This window comes from Daktulosphaira vitifoliae, unplaced genomic scaffold, assembly GCF_025091365.1.
Source record: "Daktulosphaira vitifoliae isolate Bord-2020 unplaced genomic scaffold, ASM2509136v1 Scaffold_3, whole genome shotgun sequence".
NCBI lineage: Eukaryota > Metazoa > Arthropoda > Insecta > Hemiptera > Phylloxeridae > Daktulosphaira > Daktulosphaira vitifoliae.
The window spans coordinates 17,893,926-17,915,285 of NW_026099574.1; the positions used below are offsets into that span (position 1 = coordinate 17,893,926).

The window sequence follows — 21,360 nt, forward strand, 5'->3', positions numbered from 1 at the left end:
AGTCTACAATAGGTTAAATTCTATTCATCTAATATATTCAAATCATTATGTCATCTAATCAATAACTTATATATAACCATAATTATGTTTAACTTAATATTCATAGGAGTTTTTAAGTCTTTTTTTTTAGACAAATAGAGAGTTTATAAAAATATGACTTGAAAAATATTATAAAAAAAATCAAGTTTGTTATGTGTATTTTTTAAAAGTGCATTTTTTACGTGAGAAAATCATAATTTGGCACCTTTAAATTTAACAACTGATGGTTTAGGTGGTAAAGTAGGTTGTTGAGTCCAAACGCCATTCCAAACTGGTGTCCACCTGTATTTGGGTTTATGAGCTTCCGGATTATAGGGCTGGCTTAAAAATCCGTCATTTTTTGATTGTTTTAGTATAGATGGATGATGATGTTTTCTATTACATCTAACGGGTGAAGTAGACTTGGGCCTCACTCTAATTCTGTTTACTGGTTCGGGTTCAGGATATTTATGTGCCAGCCAGCTACAGTCAAGAAATGGTAACATTTTTCTAGCTTCACTTAAGTCAGGAGTGGAAGTATAAAACTGCCCTAACACAAAAGCTCTATTTTTATATTCAAACATGCGTCTTATTCTGTCTACCTCGCCCCTAGATAACCTATTTTGAAGATTAGCTAGCTTACTAATGACATTTATACGAGGCATCAAGCGATTTTCAGGCCTTAATGGATATTTAGGAACTGGGCTTTTAGAATGTTCGTATTTTATTTTAAGATTTTTAACGTCGCCGTGTTCATGGTTCCTTATGACGTTTTTGCAAAGTTCAGATTCACTTCTGTATTTTTTTAAATATATTATATTATTTTCATTGGAAATGGAGTCACAGTGTAAAAACCGAAGGTCGTCAAAACTTTCGAATTTTCTGCATAATTTTCTTACAGCACCATATTCAACCAGCCTGGATTTATGGTAAAATTGATCCTGTAATGGAGACAATATTTTATGCATTACTTCTCTTTCTCCCAACATTGATTTCATTGAAGTAAAACTATGGGACGAATGCAAAGTTGTTTTTTTCGAACCAAGGTGTATTACAGTAGACGCAGATGAGCTCGACTCACTATAGTTATTACCATTAGCCCAATCTGATACCATTTGCTTTTTGTTTTCATTGTCAGCTAATACTAAAACGTAATTATTCTTTTCATTTTTAGATGTCGACTCTTCTTCAGACATATCAATAGAATAACAAGTTCTTGGTGAAATACATTCAGTTCCTGTATTTTTGCTTTTTACAGCCGCAACTGCTCCTAAAGTTTCTTTAGGTATTACCACGTTAGAGGAATACTTTTTCTTTTTTTTTTCTAATACTTCATTACTAATACATTTTGAAATTTTTTTTTTTTCGCTCTCCGTTAAACAAACTGAACCTATAGAATCAGCTTTTTTAATACTTTGTTCATGTTCTTCTGTTTTTCGAGAAGCTCCCATTGAGCTAGATCTCACGTACAAAGAAGAACTCATGTTTGATTTTTTTACTCTTCCGTTCACTTCTATTTCATAATTTTTCTTATTTTCTATTCTACTAATCGATCTAGAACATCTTTCCTGTTTAATATGAGACAAACTACTGTAAACTTCATTTAGTTGAGTTTTTAATCTGTTTAACTGTTCCATAGACAAACTACTCCAAATTCGACCACCAATATTTGCTACACTCTTAGAAGTCGCTCTCCTTGGAACAGAAGTAGAACTTCGTTCTCTATCTTCAGAAACTGGTCGTCCTCTTTTGGACGACGTTGTGTTTTTTAAAGAATTAGCTACATCTTGAACAGATGATCCTCTCCATAGAGGTCTATATACGTTTATTTCGGGTTTACGAAAAGTTTCGTTTCCTATGACGTAAAACTTTCTTTTTAAATCTTCAACGGAAGACTCTCGATTTCTTAAGCCACGGTCTAGGCCTTTTTTCCAACGTATGTTTTCTGGATCTTTAATTTTAAACAAAACGTCTTTTGATTTTTGTATACTTTCTAAATTTGCTTGTATTGTTTTTATTTCATATTCTGCTCGCTCTTTTTCTCTTATTGTTTTCCACTTGTCGAAATCAATTAAATCACTACGTTTTCTAACTTTATTACTAGCCTTTTCAGCAGTTTTTTCTAACTCGCTTAATCTTTCTAAACTGCAGTAAAAGTTATGTAATTCTTTGAATCGCTCTGATTTTTTTCCTGAATGTCTTAATTCTCTTACATAGGTCTGATATTCATAATCAATTGCAGCATTTCTTGCTCGTTCAATTGGTTCCTCAACACTTTTAGAACGATGACACTTATGTATACCTGTAATACTTTCAATTAACTTCACAGGCGTATGAAAACTTCTAATACGTCGTGAAGAAGGTGATCTCGAAGGTGGTTCGCTAGCACTTCTACCCTTAAAATAATTATTCGTATGCTCACCAAATTGATCCCAATCGGTTTCCATTGAAATTTTATTATCATACGTTTTAAATTTCGACTGTGATACTGGTTTTCTATTTATCAAAAATACATCTAATTTACTTTCTCTTGGTTTTAAAGCGGATTCTATATGTTTAACCCGAGATATTTTTTCTCCTTCATTAGCTACAGAAACACTTTGAATATATTCTTCGCCAAATTGAATTTGTTGTTCTTCATTTTTTACATTACCAACATTTAATTTTACCATTGACTTTTCTTCGTTTCTGTTGCTTTTTCTTTTAGACGAACTGTTACTTTTTACTAGTATTGTTTTTGGTATTCTTTCTTTATTTTTTAAAACAACAGTCGTCTTTTTTGACGGCAATGATAATGATTTTGTTCTTTTGGGAATGGGCGATTCCGAAGATTTTTCACATAAAGTGGCAGACCGCTTAAGTTCTTTTCCTTTTGCGGATACAGCTAGAGTTACACGAAGCGATTTTTCTTTTTCAGTTTTTAATTCATTGCTAGTTACTTTGTTAGAATTTTTGAAACTTGGATTTTTTGATCTTTTTTCTATTTCAGATTTTGGCTTTCCAATTTTTACTGTAAAATTAGATTCTGCAACATCTTCTTTATTCCAACGTTCTAATCTCGAATTTTTTCTTGATGATTCACGCCTAGGCGGTGTTGGCGGTGAAACTGAAGAGCTGGCATTTGATCTTGAAGTTCTTTTAAATGTTGAAAAAACTGGGTAACACGTTACTTCTTTCCAAGGATGGTGAAATATTTGATTATCATATTTCATAACATGAATACGAGTCAAATGAGACGTGATTGGTAAGTATTCCATTTCTAAATCTATATATCAAATTAAAATTTTTTACTTTTTATTTGAAAATTCTATATTTGTGCAAAAATAAGCTTTTTGCTCAATGGTCGTTAATTGTTGTAATAAAATATATTCCACGTACTTCTGTGCTTCCCTCACATATTTTCAAAGATACATGTTCAAGTTATAAAGGAGTGCATCGGATGGTGAAACCAAATTAATCTTTTAGCATTTACCATTTGTGTATTATTAAAAGTGATAGTGAGTTAATAATATGTTTTCGTAAAAATAAGGATTTTTTGTAGTAATTAATAAGTGTGTATATTATTATTGTCAATAAAAAATTGTTTATTATTTAAATTTTATCATCATATAAAAATAATTGTGATTCGGTATAACAATAAAAGCATTGAGTTTAAAACTAAAAATGTTTTTCATTTATAATTAGGACACTTAACATTATCAAGTTTAGTATAATAAAATTTCAATGAGTCTAATTAAAAATTTAATTGTATCATTATTTAATTCATAATTAAATAATTTGCACGATAATTATACACATTACCAAAATACTTATGCTTTTAATATATAGTTTTAGCTAATTCAAAGCTTGATGTATTTATTACAACTAAAGTGGAAACTTATTTTTATCGTGTCAATGCACATGTTAATATTTTTTTATAGTTAAGATTAAAATTTATATGCCTTCATGCAAAAATAAAATTTAGTGTTTCGTTTTATAGTTATTGATTATAAATTAATTATACCTATATTATTTAAATAGTATAAAAACGTAAAAGCACCTTTAGGTCTCTCGGGAGCAGCTTTACGTAATCCTTGAAATGGTACTTCACCACCACTTTGAATTACTTTATACGCATTTTTCTGTTCAGTTGGTGATAAGCATTGAGGTGAGTTTTCTTTTTTCTTGAAAATTAATGTAGAATCACTGTCATAACCTGATTCTTTGAGAGCTCTATAATAACAATATAGTTTTTAATTGATAAACATTATATCAAACTACAGGGTGATCGGTTTATTATAAACCACTTGATTACTCCCAAAATAAATACAATATTAAAAAAAAAAAAAAGTTTTTTATTTTAGTTACATATATTTCTTGATTTATCAGCTAATAATTACTTTTTAGAATCGTCCCTTATAACTTAAAGTGGGTGTTAACTTTATTTTTTTTTAATGATTACATATATATTTAATCAACTTATAAAATAGAAAATTATCTAATTAAGATCGATAACAAATTTTGTATCAGTACTTTGGATATTATTCTCATTTTTATACCTAGGCTGGATGAAGAGTACGACCTGGAAATGACTAGTTTTGAAAATAGTAGCACCGAGATAATTTCCGGGATACTGGTCCAAAATTGTTGTTAAATAGTTATTTTCTTAATTAGATGATAATTTACCATTTTATAAGTTGATTAAATATATATGTAATTATTAAAAAAAAATAAAGTTAACACGCACTTTTAGTTATAAGGGACCATTCTAAAAAGTAATTATTAGTTGATAAATCAAGAATTATTTGTAACTAACAGAAATTGAAAATTATTTTTCCAGTATTGTATTTGTTTTACTAGTTATCGAGTCCTTAATGATAAACCAATCACTTGTATACGAATTTAACTTACTGAGCTAAATGAGATTTTTTTGATGATGACCTGTGATGGGGTAATGGTATTTTTTTTTCCAAATTCTACACCAATAATTACTTTTTAATTTTGAATTAAAAAAAAAAAATAGATTCTTACCCCCTCAAATGAGTTTATAGCATCATCCCAATATTGTTTTGATTCTTTTTCGGCAATTGAAGAATGACCTGGTTCATAATTTTCAATAGGCCTTGGTTGATTTTTGTATCGTTCTTGACTACATTTAACCGGCTTTCTAAGAAAATTAATTTTTTTAAATAATATTTTCATTATTAGTTTAATAAAAATGTTTTATAAATATTAAATTATTTTAGGTTTTATATTATCCAAAGAGTTACATTGAATATGCTTCGTCATAAGATTCATAGCCTCTTTCTGGTTCTGATAAATATCCATTTAAATTTCTTGTTTGTGGCTCTAACACAAAAAAGACTTCATTAATAAAAAAACGAATTTGAGAACACTTATATTAATTATTATTATGATATTAAGGTTAGAGCATTTGTTGTCAGTTTTTTATAATATGTTATTCCACACCAATATTTCAACAAGAGAATTAGTAAGCTAAAATAATTATGCACTATACTGAAACATTTCAGTGATAATTTTAAATAAATGTAAATCAAATTGTTACAATAGCCACCATCATATATTTAAAGACTAATTCATGAGCTTATGTTACATTTAGTACTTATCATTCATAACTTTTAATAAAAAAAATTCTACTTTAATTGAAACTAAGCTTTACTCTCTATTTAAATAAATAATTTATATTATTATTATCACCTTTGGTTAAGGTTTTGTATCGAATAATAACACCGTCATCTGTAATATTAGTAACCAATAATGAAAATTACATAATGGTATCAATAAATAAATTTTTATCATTAATTTCTTAGTTGATTAAATTTAAATATTAACTCGCCTTAATTAAAAAATACTAGGTGATCTTAGGCCCACTTCATAATAAGACAAAAAAATAAAATTTTAAAATTTATTGTGATTTTAATAACCATTTATTGTATTTTAAGAAAAAAAGTCCATTACATTATTTTAGATTTGTTGGAAACCTTAAATACTATCCTGCGTATGAACCATTAAAAATTAACAGTTTTAATGATAATTTAAATATTGTTATTTAAAACTTACCATCAGTTTGAAATTTATGTAGCGATTCATACATTTGTTTATACCACTTTGGCTGATTTGATTCCTTAAGTTCCTAAAATTATACTTAGACATTTAAAATTTAAAACTAATAACTAATTTTAAATTAAAATAATTTTGTTATGTCAACGTACTGATTTTAATACTATTGGTACACCTTCTTTGGTGGTAGGCCCTATGCCTTCATATTTTTTCGAACTGACGTCAACCATCTTTTTTTGTTTTTTTTCTTTTGTTGCACAAACATAATCACGTCTTTCCGAGTAACCTAAGTATAAAAAAACACATTAGGCTTAATATTTATATTCTAAATTATTATTTTTTACTTTTTGTTATTTTTTCAGTTTTTAAAGAGAAATACAATTTTTAAAAACATAGTAACACAATGTTCAATATTAATATAAATACTAATAAGTTCTGCTATCATACTTCAATTTTATTTTCTACAAAATTTTAAAATAGTCATTTTCTTATAAAAAAAATGCTGTTGGTTCGCTAACAACTATAATAGCTAGAATTTTAAAACATAAAGTGTGTTTGTAACATGGATGTAACAAATCGTACGTTTATATTACATATTCGATACCCGTTACATACTCACTTTATGTATTCAAATGCTTGTAACTCACTAAATACTTATTCTAAAGATATTCATTAAGATTTTTTATAAAAAATGGCCATTTTAAAATTTAAAAAAAAAATGTACAAAAACTAAAAAATAATATATATTTTTTTGCTCATTAGGCACAAATTATAAATATATGGTTTTAACATAGTCTAAAAGTATAAAATATAAAAATAAATGAATGACAAAATATTTTTTGGATTAAAAGTTATTTTATTTGTCAAAACATCGTAGACTACGCTAGTAATAGTTTTTATATTACAACTATTAATAATCTTACTTAAATTATTAGGATCAACATTGCGTTTACTAGAAGAACCTCTATTTTTATTTTCTTTATTCATGACTGTTTCCTCTGATTCAAGGTATGCTGAACCCCGGGGTAGTTGTCCTTCTATAAAAAAATTAAATTACAGTAAAGACAATAGATTGCACTGGCGTAAACAAAGGGGTCATGAGTGTTATATTCACCCCATTAAAAAACTAATTACACGTCGAAGATAATTTTTTTTTTCGTTTGGAGGGGAAGTGAAAATTTCCAAGGCGAAATAATAATTACGCCATTGATGGATTCAAAACTAGTAGATATTATAATAGCATGATTAATACATTTTTTTATCATTTTAGATATTAGAAGCTAAATTTGAAATATTATTATCAAAAATATATTCGTTTATAATTTTTAGTTAGATTTAATGTACGATTTTACATAAAAATGCAATAGGATAATTTATGAATAATATTACAAGTTATAGTTATAATATATTTCTATTGGAATTTATACGTTTATTTTATTTGTATGAATAAAACGTATATATTGTTATAGGAAATTGAATTATAAATTTGATACCTCTTGCTTTTTGAAGAAGAGTCACGGTGGGACTTTGAACTCTAGGAAGTCTCCTCTCTGTACTATTTGCATTAGCATCACCTTTTATCGTGAAATTTAAAATATATATTATAAGTATTAAATGTAAACAAATTGTCCTTTAGTGAATATTTTTGTTTTTACCTTGTAATTTATGTGTAAATAATGGAGATGGCGTGGGAGGTGGAGAACTTAACACTGGTAAATTTGTTGGTGGTTTTGATGGTGTCTAACAAAAAAGTAAAATTTAAGAGTAAAATGCTCTGTAATTTTTTTTTTTATTATACTTTTTGAACGTCTTTGTTAATTGACTTTCTGGATAAAGTTGGTGATTCAAATTTTACTGGTTTATAGGACTTTCTTTCGGGAACTGGACTGGAATTTGGAGTCCATACTGAAGGTAGTTCCGATGATGGGATTAACGGTTTTTTCTCAGGTCTCCTATTAGAGATACTTTCTAAATCTAACGGTTTGTGTTTTACTTCTGGTGACCAAACACCTAAACAAACGTCGTAAAATAACAATACAATATAAACGTAATTTTAGTTTAGTTAGTTTAAGTTGTTCATTGTGGGCATGAGATAGCCAAGCACTCAGATGTATAATATGTTCATCCCTCGCGAATTTAATAAAAATACAATAATACAATTAAAACAAATACAATATAATCACACAAATGCACTGGTTATACTAAAAAAATTATCACACGAATATTTTAATATACAATAAATATTCAATGATAATGTCATGTAAGATTATTTTTCAACTATCAAGTCAACAAAAACAAACACATACCTAAGAAACAGATAATTTTACACAAAAGTGTTCGTAAGTTAAACTGTTTATACGTATTTGTGTTACAGATGTCTGTTGAATTACCAATTATAATCGGTAATAATTATTAAAGAAAAATCATAAGATGTTCAAAATATTAAAAAAAATGAAGCTACATTGCCATTACATTATCATTACTCTTTGTTAATAATTGTAAATTTACATCTATTAATCACATAAGCGAGTTATTTTCAAATTGAACAATATTGGTAGTCCGAATCTTTTATAAAAATCAATTGCATATTTTTTAATTTATTTCTTAAATTTACTAAAATCATACATTCAAATTTTATTTTTGAATGCAGTATTAAGAATGGATACTTTTATGGTATAATTCATCATTTAGATTTTGTATAAAAAATTGTAGTTAATGTTTTAACTTGTAGTTAGCACAAATTCCAGTATTATAAAATTATTATTTTATTCAACTAAACATTTTTTTGAAAATCCTTTCAGATTTAGTTTAGTCTATAAGAAAACACGCGCGAAAAAAATCAATATAGCTTTAGTAGGTGAACGGCATAAAATAATAACTGAATAACTGAGTTTTGAATTTAGAAAAAGAAAAATAAATATATTGTAGTCAGACATATGCGCAAATGGAAAAAAATAAATACATGTTGGCAGTCAGTCAAAGTGCCGGACTAGTGCCAGATGTTGTGATAAAGTTTCTACTATACAGTTCATATATGTGTATACACATGATGAGTAATGTATTAAAACATATATTTCGATATAGAAAAGCCTATAATAATAAAATTATTATAATTGTGTAGTCTTTTTATAATAGGGCCACAAATTCAAAATGTCCAAATAATCAACGGCCGTTGACATCACTACAACATAACCGTCATACTATTATTATTGATAGTTTGATATCCTGGCAAGCTGTTTGTACTTTGGCATTACTGAATATTTTCAGGTTTTTATTTATGTATGTGTAAATTTGTGTAATTTATTGTTTCGCTGGAATGATTAAAGAGGAAGAGGGAGATCATAAAATTCTTATAACAAATAATCTTTATAATTTTTGTGAACGGTATAGTATTACCAACCTTTAATTTAATAGGAATACCGAACAAAATTTGATTAGAATACTAATAAAACAAATAAGTATACTGTCATTCAACCACTATTAAAATGTTATAAAGTCTATAAATTCTGATATTTTGATAGTACGCTTGCATTCTTTCTATTATAATAGTTTTCATAAGAAGTGTGCAATAAATTATCAGTTAAAAATAGAAATCAATTAATGAAATTTTGTAGGGCATAGATTATCGTTAAACAATTATAAGCGCGTTGCTCTCAAGGCCATTTGTTTGGTAATAACTATTTTGTTGGAACAATTTTTTTAAAAATCTGTTCTAGACATTGCATACAATTTTATTAGTAACAAAAATATTATGCTATTATTCCGTTATTTATTAATTATACAAAGAATTTGTAACGACATATAAGCAGAATTACTATAATCATTATAAATTATCATCATTGATCTTGTCATCGTCTTTAAAAATAATTGTTCATCATAAAAATGGTAAAATAGCAGTTTATTGAAATTAATATTTTAAATAACTGAAATAAAAATTAATATTTTTTTGTTTTAGTATAAGAGTAAAATGAACAAAAAAAAGATATAAGCATTTCCTTATGCAAACAAGTTATAGAAAATTTTAGAAAAATCATAATTTTTACAAAAGTGTAAACTTTTTAAAAAGCGTTTTATTGCTGATATTAATTGGAAATATTAAATTTTTTCTAAATTATGTAATTTTAAGAAAGACTTTTTATTAATTTTAATTACTATAAAGAATATTAATGAATAGCATATATTTCGTTATTAAAATATAACAAACCTGCTTTTTTAATATCCGCTTTGAAATTCGGACCTATTTTACTTTGATTGCGCATCATTGACACATTCGTTCAACGGATTTAGTAATAAAATACAAAATGACAGAACAAATATTGTTAAGATCGCATAAAAATCTAAACTTTTAGTTTGTAGAAGACTACTTGAGTTTTCGCCACGCGCGCGATTCGGCATCCGTTTAAACGGCGTATGTGTTGAAAGTATATTTTTTTATATCGCGGGAAACTCTGCACTAGTCGCGTTTAGGTGGGAGTAGAAATGGACACAAAAATATACTATATAAAAAAAAAATAATGAAAAAAAATATTGGCTAATGATCTTTGAAGCTCTTGACTGCGTCCGACATTATAGCTGTACCTGTTATATAATTAGATTTACCGGAAACTTATAAGATCAAACTTGAACATATTTTTAATATCAAAATACAATTTCTCAATTTAAAAAAGTTACAAAGAGAATGAATTCTAAAAACTATGAAAATTAATTGTTCTATTATTGGACTCCAAAAATTAACATCCTTACGAATAATGGTTATTTCCTTCATATACACATAACTGAACTTTGTAGTTGTTTTGGTTTACAAAAGCAGCGTTATTTCCATTTTGTACTTGACAGTGAGAATTATGTGTAACCAATAAATCTATCTATAGATTGGTAAGTTTCTTACTTCAGTTTTTTTTATTTACGCATCTTATGACAAAGATATATTATTTTCTAAACTTAATGTTCATCAGCTATTCTTAATTTTGGTTAATAATAATAAATCTATGAAATATTATTAAAACATTTGTTTATTTTGTGGATAATTCTAAATAATTTTGTTACTAATTATATTTTAATAAGAAAATTGTATTCTATTAAGATATATTACTTATAAAATCTTTGTAAATAATTATTAAAAATAAATTGTCAAACCGTTAAAAATTTTAATATTTTACTACACATATAAGGGAATTGCAGTTATGTTATCATCAGCGATAGGATTTGAGACTTTAACGTTCTTATTTTTTTAATGAGAATTTATATTTTTAAATAAATTGACAAATAATAAACTTATTTCAGTATTTTATATAAACAAAGGACATTGCGCATATGATCTTTAGAATATGGGGTATTTCTTTTTGCATTTTCCATAATGAAATAAAATGATTAATTTGGTAGGAGGGTTCTACTCAAACATTATTTATGTCAAAAAAAAATATACAATTTTCGCTTTGAATGATTTTTACAAAACATGCACACAGACAATACTTAGCATGCAAAAAACGAACCTATGCTTCTTCTAGATAAATATCCACCAAAAACCTGATCGATTTCGTCATAGAGAGTAGAGTCTGAAGACGTTCTTTGTCTTTCTTTTTTACCTGCATTAGTTGTAACTATTAAGGGAAAATACAATGCTATAGTTTATTCATTTGATTACAACTTCATAATTTGGATAATTAAGCTCAGATTATTAATCGTATAATAATATAATGAAAGAAAATTAAGAACTATTTTTTTGATATAATATGAGAAGAATATCGTCTTTGGTTTCGTCTCACCTCTTTAGCGTGTTATAATTATAGAATCACAATTTGGTCTGTCCAGTCGACGACCAACGTGTCTCATATACCGTTAGTAAAAATAGTGCGCGCCAATGGAGTGCGTGTGTATATACATATATGCATGTTCGCGCCCTCTTGGGCAAATTGTATCAACTGTTCAAGTGACAGATGACGCTGGGTCATAAATGTAAACAAAAAATTAAGGTATCCTGAATGATGGACATTCTTTTGGTTATTTTAGTTACTTCCGCCACAACTAACTACTGTCCAAAGAAACGATTTGGCTGCAATGCAAAATCCACAATGTTAGTAAAACAAAAACTACATTAAAAAAAAAAATGCATAAATACACACTACTCCCACGCACACACTATGATTCACTGGACTCACCATTCAGTTTCACTTCTTCAATGCAAACCTCATCTTCAGGAACAATGTCTACAAGGTGCTTTGGGTACTCATCATTTTGACTGTCATTTCTTGTTTCCACAAACATTACGTCAGTTGTGTCCACACCTAGTTTCTCTAGCCTCTCTCTGGCTTTGGTTACAAATTCGGTGTCAACGTCTAATTGAGATCCATAAGATGACGATGATAAAGGTCTACCGGGTTTAGTTATTCGTATGACTTTGTTGTTGAGACGGTTCTCTCTTTCCTTAACTTTTTCCATATACTCAGCATACATGAGCTCTCGTGTGCGGTTATCCGGCACCGAAAACGTGTCAATAAACATATTATTATCGTTGCAACTATTATTATTAGTGATCACAGGCAGTCGATCGGTTGATACTGTTACGGGCGCTGATCGATCAGATCGTCGGTACTCCTGTTGGACCGCATTCAATAATCTGCTTGATCGGGTATCATGGTATTTACATAGAGATAAAAGACGATGAGCGTCCAACAATGGCTCATCACTGATACCACACAACTGGCAAGCCATATCTATAACTTGAGAGCTGTAATTTACTAGTGATTTTGTAGATTCAACCTGGCCTAGAATATCTACAATAGATTCAAAAGTTGGTCGATTATGGTTCGGACTTTTTGCTCTACCAGTAAATATTTTGTGTAGTTCTATAATATCAGACGCTTCAGATGCATTTGAGGGAGCACGGTACTGTTGACTAGGTGACAAACACAATGACTTAGATGTTTCTCCATTATCGGACATTGTATAACTCATCCAATCAATATCGGTATCCACATCGGAAATCCCACCTCCTGAATTAGTTCTATAAGAAATATCCTCGTAATCATCAGTATCCTCTGACTGGATTAAAAGTGCTACACGTTTGAGTTTGTCATATATTGTCTCGGTTCCTAAATGCCCATGTTGATTACCAAATTTCATCTTCAATGATTTTTCTCGAATAAATTCTACTTCATTTTCTTTAATAGTACTATCGTCTGAAGAGTATTGCAAATTTTGTTCGAGATGTTTCTTGCGATAATTTGAATTAACGTGTTGATTGAAGTTTATATATTGTGATCTATTAAATTTGTATTCGGTGTTGAGGTCTTTATTTGGAATATAAATGTTTTTAGATAAAATCGATTGTTTATTACAGGATTTTTCGCTAATTGGTTCTTTTTCTGTAAATATTTCTGAAATTATTCGTTGTTGTTCTTCATTATAGTTATCATATTCGTCTTTAACATCTTCTACATTTTCACAATTTTTTAAATCAATATTATAGTTTTTCATATCATAATTGTTATTATTTAGAATTGTTTGAACAATATTAATTGTAGAACAGTTTGATATGTTATGTGTTAATTCTTTATTAGCACATTCGATTTCTTTTATGGTTTCTTCATCAGATGAAATATTTTTTACTTTTTCAGAAACTTCAATTAAAGTTGGTGATATAGTTTTAGCTGAAAAATCTGTATCCATTAATTGAGATGTATCAGATTTTTTTACTAACGAAGGTGATTCAAGTTTTTCTAAGTCAAGTTTATTGTTCTGGTTTTGTTTATTGACCACCAAAGACTTAATTACATTTCCTTTTTCTAATTTTGAATTTTTGAGTATTTCTGATAAACTTCCATGGTGGTTTGCAATACTTTTGCTCTCAGAACCTTCGTCACTATTACTTGTATCTTCTTTAATAACGTCTAAATGGCAACTGTCTGATAAAATTTCACAGTACTCTGGACGTAATGATACAATTTTTTCAACTCTAACAACTACTTGTACAGGTGAACCGGCTAATCTCCGGGTTTCTAGTTCAGATATTAAAAGAGCTTCATTTTTCTTGATCCATTCGAGTTCATCAACTTGAACATTAGGAGTTGCACAAAAAATTTCTATTCTCGGACTCTGGATTTCAGAATCAATAACTTTTACTGGAAGGACCGGTAATAACAAATTTTCTGATGCTAGGGTTTGTTTCTTTTTTTTCCTACGTTTTCGAACTCTTTTACCTGGTTAATACTATTTAAATTACAACTCCTGTCCATTGTATAATACATTAAAAACACAATTCCTAACTTAACTACTTAAACATTTAAGTAATTTTATGTTTACATTATGAGCTAAAATAATGTTATATCTTTTGTATTTTAAGAGTTATAATTTAATAAACATTATTTAATAGTAAATGAGTAAAATGATACTTATTTAATAAATAAAAATATTAAACTCTTACTTTTTTTATTAGCTATGTGTTCTTCTCTTGGATTAGTGGTTTTATTAATATTCTCAACTGACTTTATTTCTATAATTAAAACCAATGAAATTATACTAAGATTTTAGTACTATAATATTAATGATTAATTAAATTATAAGTTAAATAGTTGTTCATGAGGCTTTAGGTAAGTAGTGTTTGTTCATTGCTGTTAGGCATCATCGACTGAATGTAGCAGATCCGCTATATGAGCACAGATTAGTAAGGGCACACCCGAATAGAGGAAGTTACATTTAACATCCAAAACCGGAGATGGGTTAACACACACGAACTCATTATTGAAATACATACACAATAGTCATTAAAATATGTGTATGTTTTAGTTTGACACATGCGTACAATGAAAACGATGACAGATGAATAAACACAGGTCAACACATGTTCGTAGGGTGGCTAATATTTATATTATATTTTATTTAAGTCGTAATTAAAAATGTAAAAAATATTAGATCAATTAATATTTACATATGTTATGTATATCTTATTTTTGTATGGTTTATATAATATACAATAATAATAACTTATTTTTGTAGAACAATATAAAAACAATTCTATTTTTGTAACCTTTATTAAATAATTACTTAATAAAAGTATATATGATTAATATTCAATAAATTCTTTCTGTATGTCATGAAAATGACGGGCCGATAACAACTTTTGGACCAGTATTTCGGAAGTTATTTATATGTTTAAATCTAGATGAGAAAAAGAATATGATTGGGAAATTTTTAGTTATAAAAATAGCAGCAATCGCATTTCACGTCCAATCTATATTTTAAATTGTTATCAACTTCCGATATACTGGTCCAAAAGTTGTCATCGACCAGTCATTTTATTTATTATATCATTATCTATTAAATAAGCTAGTTAATTAGGGGTGTTGTTGTTTGAGAAATTAAAGTTGACGCCTTTGTAAGTTATAAGTAATAAACATAAAAAATCTTTAAGATTAATTAATTGAGAAAAACATGAAATTGAAAAAAATTCTTTATATTAATTTTATATTTTTATGAATCTAGAAATTTATAAAAAATGAATCACTCTGTTAATCTATAAAATCCTAAATAAATCTGATTATTTATGATAAATAATAAGTCATATAAAGTATAAGAGATGAACATAAAAAAGACTTTATGATTGAAAAATTGAGATAAATATTAAACTAAAAAGATTAAATAAAAAAAATGTATAATATTATTTTTATTCTTCGATTAATTAAGTGGTTCATGATATATGAATCACCCTATATGCTAACAGTCATTTAAATATATTTTTAATAAATAACTTTCATTTTAAATTATATTCTGACAATAATTTTGGATTTTGAAATGGTACGCTATCAAGTCAAATCGTGCAATTATGGACAGGATGGGTGTAGTACCACCTATGGGTAGAGTGACGTATAAGGTTTATTTTTAAAGCTAAACATTTATAGAAACTTTATTACAATATTATTAATTAAAAAAATGAAAGTCAAGTTAATGGTAAAAATGTTACTTAACTATATAAGTTTTCCCTATATTTTTCGTAAAATTTATTAAACATTTTTTTTATGTATTTTATTATTTTTGTGAAATATCTTTATTTAACTTCTAGTTATTCATTTTAAATAAGATTGTATAGTATTATTACACAAAATTAATAAATAAAAAAAGTAAATCTATAATTTCTAATGTTAAAATATATCGTTCCCATTTTATGTTTTTTATTTTTATCACAAAATAGTTAATATAATTGTAATAAATTGTTTATGATTTAATTATTTTATTGAAGAATATTTAATCTGTCAAAAATAAACTCTGTTTAAAATTATTCCAGTTATATCTAACTTTCTAATAAACAAAAATATCACTAATATATCTCTTACCTTTTATCATTCTAAGTTTATTTGGTCTGTGATATTTATCTTTCAACCGTGATTTCTTAATTTCAAAAAGAGGCATTTGAATATTTTTGTTAATTGAATGATGAATAAAAAACCAAGGATTTAACCAAATACTTAATAACAAAATATGCATTTCATACAGTAAAACAAAATAAGTACAATACACTAAACTGTTCTCTTTCATTGGTAAAAAATGTCTGAAGGAATACGACGATGCTTAAGAAGTCCAGCATTTATGGTGGGGTGTTACGGTCGAATGAGTAGTCGATGATATTAAAGCAAATACATTTTTATAAAAATTCGGCTACAATAATGTTAGATTTTTCCTAAGAATCTTACTAAAATATTTAATAAAATGTCCTATATAAAATGTAAGTAAATAAAAAATTTCATTGTCAAAGGAACCATATTGAAATTGTTTTATTTTATTTTAAGTAAATTATGGTAAAGCTAATTATGATAAAGAATACACGTAAAGATTTTTACAACAATTTAAGCATAAAATAATATTAAATCAGTGACCAATGAAATTTGATTTTATACATTAAAGTAATCGAAAAGATCACGATGGTATCAATAATCTTACATAAATCTTAATATATTTAATTTAATTTAATTATGTTATTAAATGACCGTTAATTAATACATTTTTTACTAATATTCCTGAAGAATATATTGAAGAAAATAGTAATAATCCTTTTTTTAGCTTAAAAATAATATTTTTAATTGAATGAAAAAACTTACCTAATATCGGAAGTTTATCGTTTTGCACGACAACGTCACGTATTGTTGGTCTAAAAAACATGAAGTATTACTTGTAAAAAAATCAATATATGATCAAGATGTATTCTTTACATGATTTTATGAAAGAATCAAAGTAAATCAAATTACTTTTGTAATTTATTTTATTCAAATATTTAACATATTTAATTATATGCTATTATTCACAAGATTTATGACGTATAAAATCATTGATTTCGAGAAAAAGTTATTTTATCCTTCATAAGTATTTTTATTATAATTTAAAGTAATATATATATATATATATATATATTAAAACTGACATTTTAATCTCTTTAAATAAAAACTATTGAAATAATATAATATTACTACTATAATTTGTAATTTTTCATGACTATAAGAATAAACATGATGGGACATTTAGGAATATACTTCTTCTTACATAAAATTTATTACTAAATATATACAAAAAAAGTGATTCTGTTTCCATAATAATAAATGTTCCAATGAATTTATTTAATGATCTCAATCTCGCATAGTTAAAATTAATTATAGTGTCACCTTGGTCCACACTGCAGTTTCGCTATCACTAAGACTCTTGGATATTATTCAATATTAGATTCTACAGGCTTCAATATTAAATATAGGCTTACAGTTCTTAAGTTAGGCGGGAATATAAAAAAAACATATTTATAAATATGTATGCATATTAATTAAATGGTAGGAATCTTTTCTCATCATTGATAACATGGTACATACAAATATTTAAAAATTACTTTAAATATTTACTAATGGAAAAGGTTTGAATTTCACTATTAAATTTTTTTTTTATGCCAAAACTATGTTTGTAGAACAATGATGCAATTATAGGGTTGAGGGGTCAGAACTCTCATCATTGAGGATTGTTCTAGCTACCACGATTATAATAGCAAGATGGATGAACGAAACCCTCAATCAAAAATGAACAAAGCTCTCAATAACATATTTCTAAATAATATTATAAGGAGCTCATTGCTGTTATTTTAAGAGTAGCAAGATGAATATTTGATCTCTCATGTACATCATAAAATTAATAAACTGTCTATAAAAAATAAATTTATGGTGGAATGATATAGATTATCTATAATATATAAAGAGAAATTTATTAAAAATAGTTAAAAGTAATTTTTATAATTCGATGTATAAACTTATATTTTTAATGTGGTAATAAATATTAATTTAAATAAATGCTACAAAAGAAATGATTGATTAAAAAAAATAATAATAATCTTAAAAGCTGATAAATACAGTAATTTTTAAGGCATGGTGAAATAAGAGAGAATGTAAATCAACGAGCTAACATTTAGTTAATACGTATTTCTTTAAAATTATATGTTGCCGCCCTCTTTTTAAAAACTAAAATAGCCCACTGTTAATTGTATGCCGGGTGCTCAATTATGGATCAGGCCTACAATGGTTAATTACTATTAAAATTAAAATCAGATATAAGAAGTCAGTTTAATAGAATATTTCTTTGATATCTCGTTCATAAAATCATTCATTTATCTTCTTTTACAAAAACAGTAAAAAAAACCCAGCACAGTGGGATTGCGGCACAATCAGTATATAGCATAGTTGGATCAAGTATAATGATATCTTACAGTGATTAAAATCACTATCATAAAAAACGCTACGATGCAAATCTGTAGATAGTGTTTAATTTTTAAAAAATGGTGGATTATTCTAAAAGCTACATGATCTCCTATTTCCTTATTTATATCCTGATTACAAGTTTTATTTTTTATAAATGTAATATATATTTATAATATATAAATATATAAATGGAAATGATCCGATTTAAAAAAAAAGTATGTCCAATGAAATTTGTATATAAATACTACTTCTCATGAAAAAATTGTATTAATCCATACATTTTTCAAAAAGTTATAGCATAATAAAGTTAAAAATGTAAAATACAAAATCGAGAATTTTCACACAAAAAAAGCATTCGGTAGCCATTTTCACCGTGAAGATAAAGTCCGAAATTTTTTTGTTCTATTATATAGTATATTACATAAGTTTTAATTTAAAATATATATAAAAGTGTCGGACTTTCCAGAACACTTTCAAAAGTTAAGTTGAAAAAGTTAATTTTTTGTGAAAAAGATGTCATTTTAAATCCCCCCCTGTGGTCAGATAAAGGATTAAATTTATAAAAAAAAAATATACCAAATGATAGGTAAAGTAATCATGCATCTATAAAAACAAATTATACTGATTTTGTTCATTTTTGAAAAAGTTATGGCAATTTTAAGTAAAAAAAATTGAAAACATTTCACACACACAAAAATAAAATAAAATAAAACACAGTAAAATTAATACTTTCTCACTTCGCATCGAAGCTAAAATATATTGAACTCATGTTAAAAATGTGTAATATTCGCCAATATAAAATATGTCATGGACTTTTTAAATTTCTAACATGCGTAAATTTTCATGATAGTGATGTTATTTGTTTATATTAACATACGTTAACTACTCATACAGAACATTATACTACTAAAAGATGACCATGGCACCGTACATCCTCGTTTCAAATCGGCTTACTATATTATTTTAGGCGAGTCAATTTTATTTGTACTTGGTACAATCTACAGGTACAAATTTTATTAAAAAGACAAACAATGAAAATAAATTATTATTAAATTAAACTTTATTTTGAATCATATTTTAATTCATTGAAATTTTCATTCATTTTTTAATTATTTTGTGGTTATGCTACTGTAAGATGTGATTTCCTTCAAGGCGCCGATCCAGATATTTTACTTAAGACAGGAGATATAAATATTTTTAGTCGTGAAAAAACACTTTTTTTTGTCAATTTTATTTTTTAAAGATTTTTTTTTTATTAAGCGACGGTAATTTAGATGATGACTTATGTGCTCTCTCATATATCCGTCACTGTATATCCAAGTTTTATATAAAACATCATTTTATCTTAATTGTAAATCTATTAATAATAGGATAATTAACTAGTTATCAATACAGTTATTATTAATGCTAATATTCATTAAATTAAAAGATTGGACATCATTTTAAAAGTGCTAATGAGAATCTATAATATACTATAACAACGCTTTGAGTCCGTTTTAATTTGATTAAGCTAGATATTATTTTCTAAAATTTGGAATATTGTTTATATAATAGGAAGTATTAAGATTTATTATTTATCTTATACTTTTTTTTACCGTTAATAAACAGTACAAAAATTATACTCGAACAATATTTGAAGTTTTATTTAATTGTCACGTTACTAAATACTATTTGAATAAAATCAGGGCTGATAAGTAATTAATTATCTAGAGATTATATGAGTTGAATTTATTTATAAAATGTGTATTTTGATTAGTAACGTAGTGTGAATTGTGACAACGTTTTCCGAATGCTGACGGCCATATTAAGGGTCAATAGGGCGTGCCATGCTAAAGAGTATGGAAATTTATCATGATTACTGATTATGTCTACAGTGATTTCATTGTAATATCCAGGATGGGTGTGAAGGCTTAACCGTCCAGAACGATTTGGTTGACACCCAATGTCATTTAAAATTTTTATTCTTGGAAACTTTACGTATGTAAATGTCACTTTAATAAGTTAAAACTTTATATTACAAAAAATATAAAGGTATTATATAAATTTAACATACTAATACATCGTTCAAACTTATAAGACGATCCATAATAATTGGTATTTTTTTTAACGACTTCTAATCATTATATTTCATGTAAAATACAGTATTAAAAATAAAATAATCATATTGTCCATACTTGTATAGTAAAGTATTTTGATTTATGCAATTAAATTAAAATTATATTTTTTTGGGCGTTTTGATATTTGAAATTATAAACATAAACATATTATAAAAAAATAATGTTTTTTAAATTTTTGTCTGAAAATTTAATGAAAAAATGTTTTATGCAATGTACAATAAAGAACTTTAAAATAATGATGAACCTAAGATTTTCTAAGGGGAGGCTCAAACCGAAATAATTTTCAATGGTCATTGACAATTTACAAAACATTTTATTTAACTTTTTTTTCCTCTACAAAAATAATCTTGTAGTAGTAAAAATAAAGAAGATATTTCAATTAAGTTTTTTTATAATTCAGTAGAATTTATGAAATATTGATATTTTATAACAAATTTTTAAACATT

The 21,360-nt window shown here is 26.4% G+C and overlaps 1 protein-coding gene across 13 annotated transcripts in view; it reads right to left on the minus strand.

The window, feature by feature from the left end:
* The window catches only part of LOC126902485 (uncharacterized), a 47,439-nt gene that overhangs the window by 7,169 nt on the left and 18,910 nt on the right, over nucleotides 1-21,360 (minus strand). For 7 of the 13 annotated variants that reach the window (XM_050679821.1, XM_050679812.1, XM_050679815.1 and 4 more), the window contains 15 exons: nucleotides 17,169-17,218; nucleotides 14,501-14,569; nucleotides 12,237-14,276; nucleotides 7,877-8,088; nucleotides 7,734-7,818; nucleotides 7,572-7,652; nucleotides 7,002-7,115; nucleotides 6,231-6,364; nucleotides 6,079-6,151; nucleotides 5,716-5,754; nucleotides 5,268-5,346; nucleotides 5,029-5,164; nucleotides 4,909-4,973; nucleotides 4,058-4,230; nucleotides 245-3,283 (listed from right to left, as the gene is read on the minus strand). In XM_050679821.1, the coding sequence (XP_050535778.1) occupies nucleotides 245-3,283; nucleotides 4,058-4,230; nucleotides 4,909-4,973; nucleotides 5,029-5,164; nucleotides 5,268-5,346; nucleotides 5,716-5,754; nucleotides 6,079-6,151; nucleotides 6,231-6,364; nucleotides 7,002-7,115; nucleotides 7,572-7,652; nucleotides 7,734-7,818; nucleotides 7,877-8,088; nucleotides 12,237-14,276; nucleotides 14,501-14,569; nucleotides 17,169-17,218 (6,389 nt within the window). Of the gene's footprint in view, nucleotides 1-244; nucleotides 3,284-4,057; nucleotides 4,231-4,908; nucleotides 4,974-5,028; nucleotides 5,165-5,267; nucleotides 5,347-5,715; nucleotides 5,755-6,078; nucleotides 6,152-6,230; nucleotides 6,365-7,001; nucleotides 7,116-7,571; nucleotides 7,653-7,733; nucleotides 7,819-7,876; nucleotides 8,089-11,570; nucleotides 11,679-12,236; nucleotides 14,277-14,500; nucleotides 14,570-14,688; nucleotides 14,867-16,406; nucleotides 16,809-17,168; nucleotides 17,219-21,360 lie in introns of those variants that run through there. The other 6 variants (XM_050679823.1, XM_050679822.1, XM_050679818.1 and 3 more) reach the window with 6 other exon arrangements.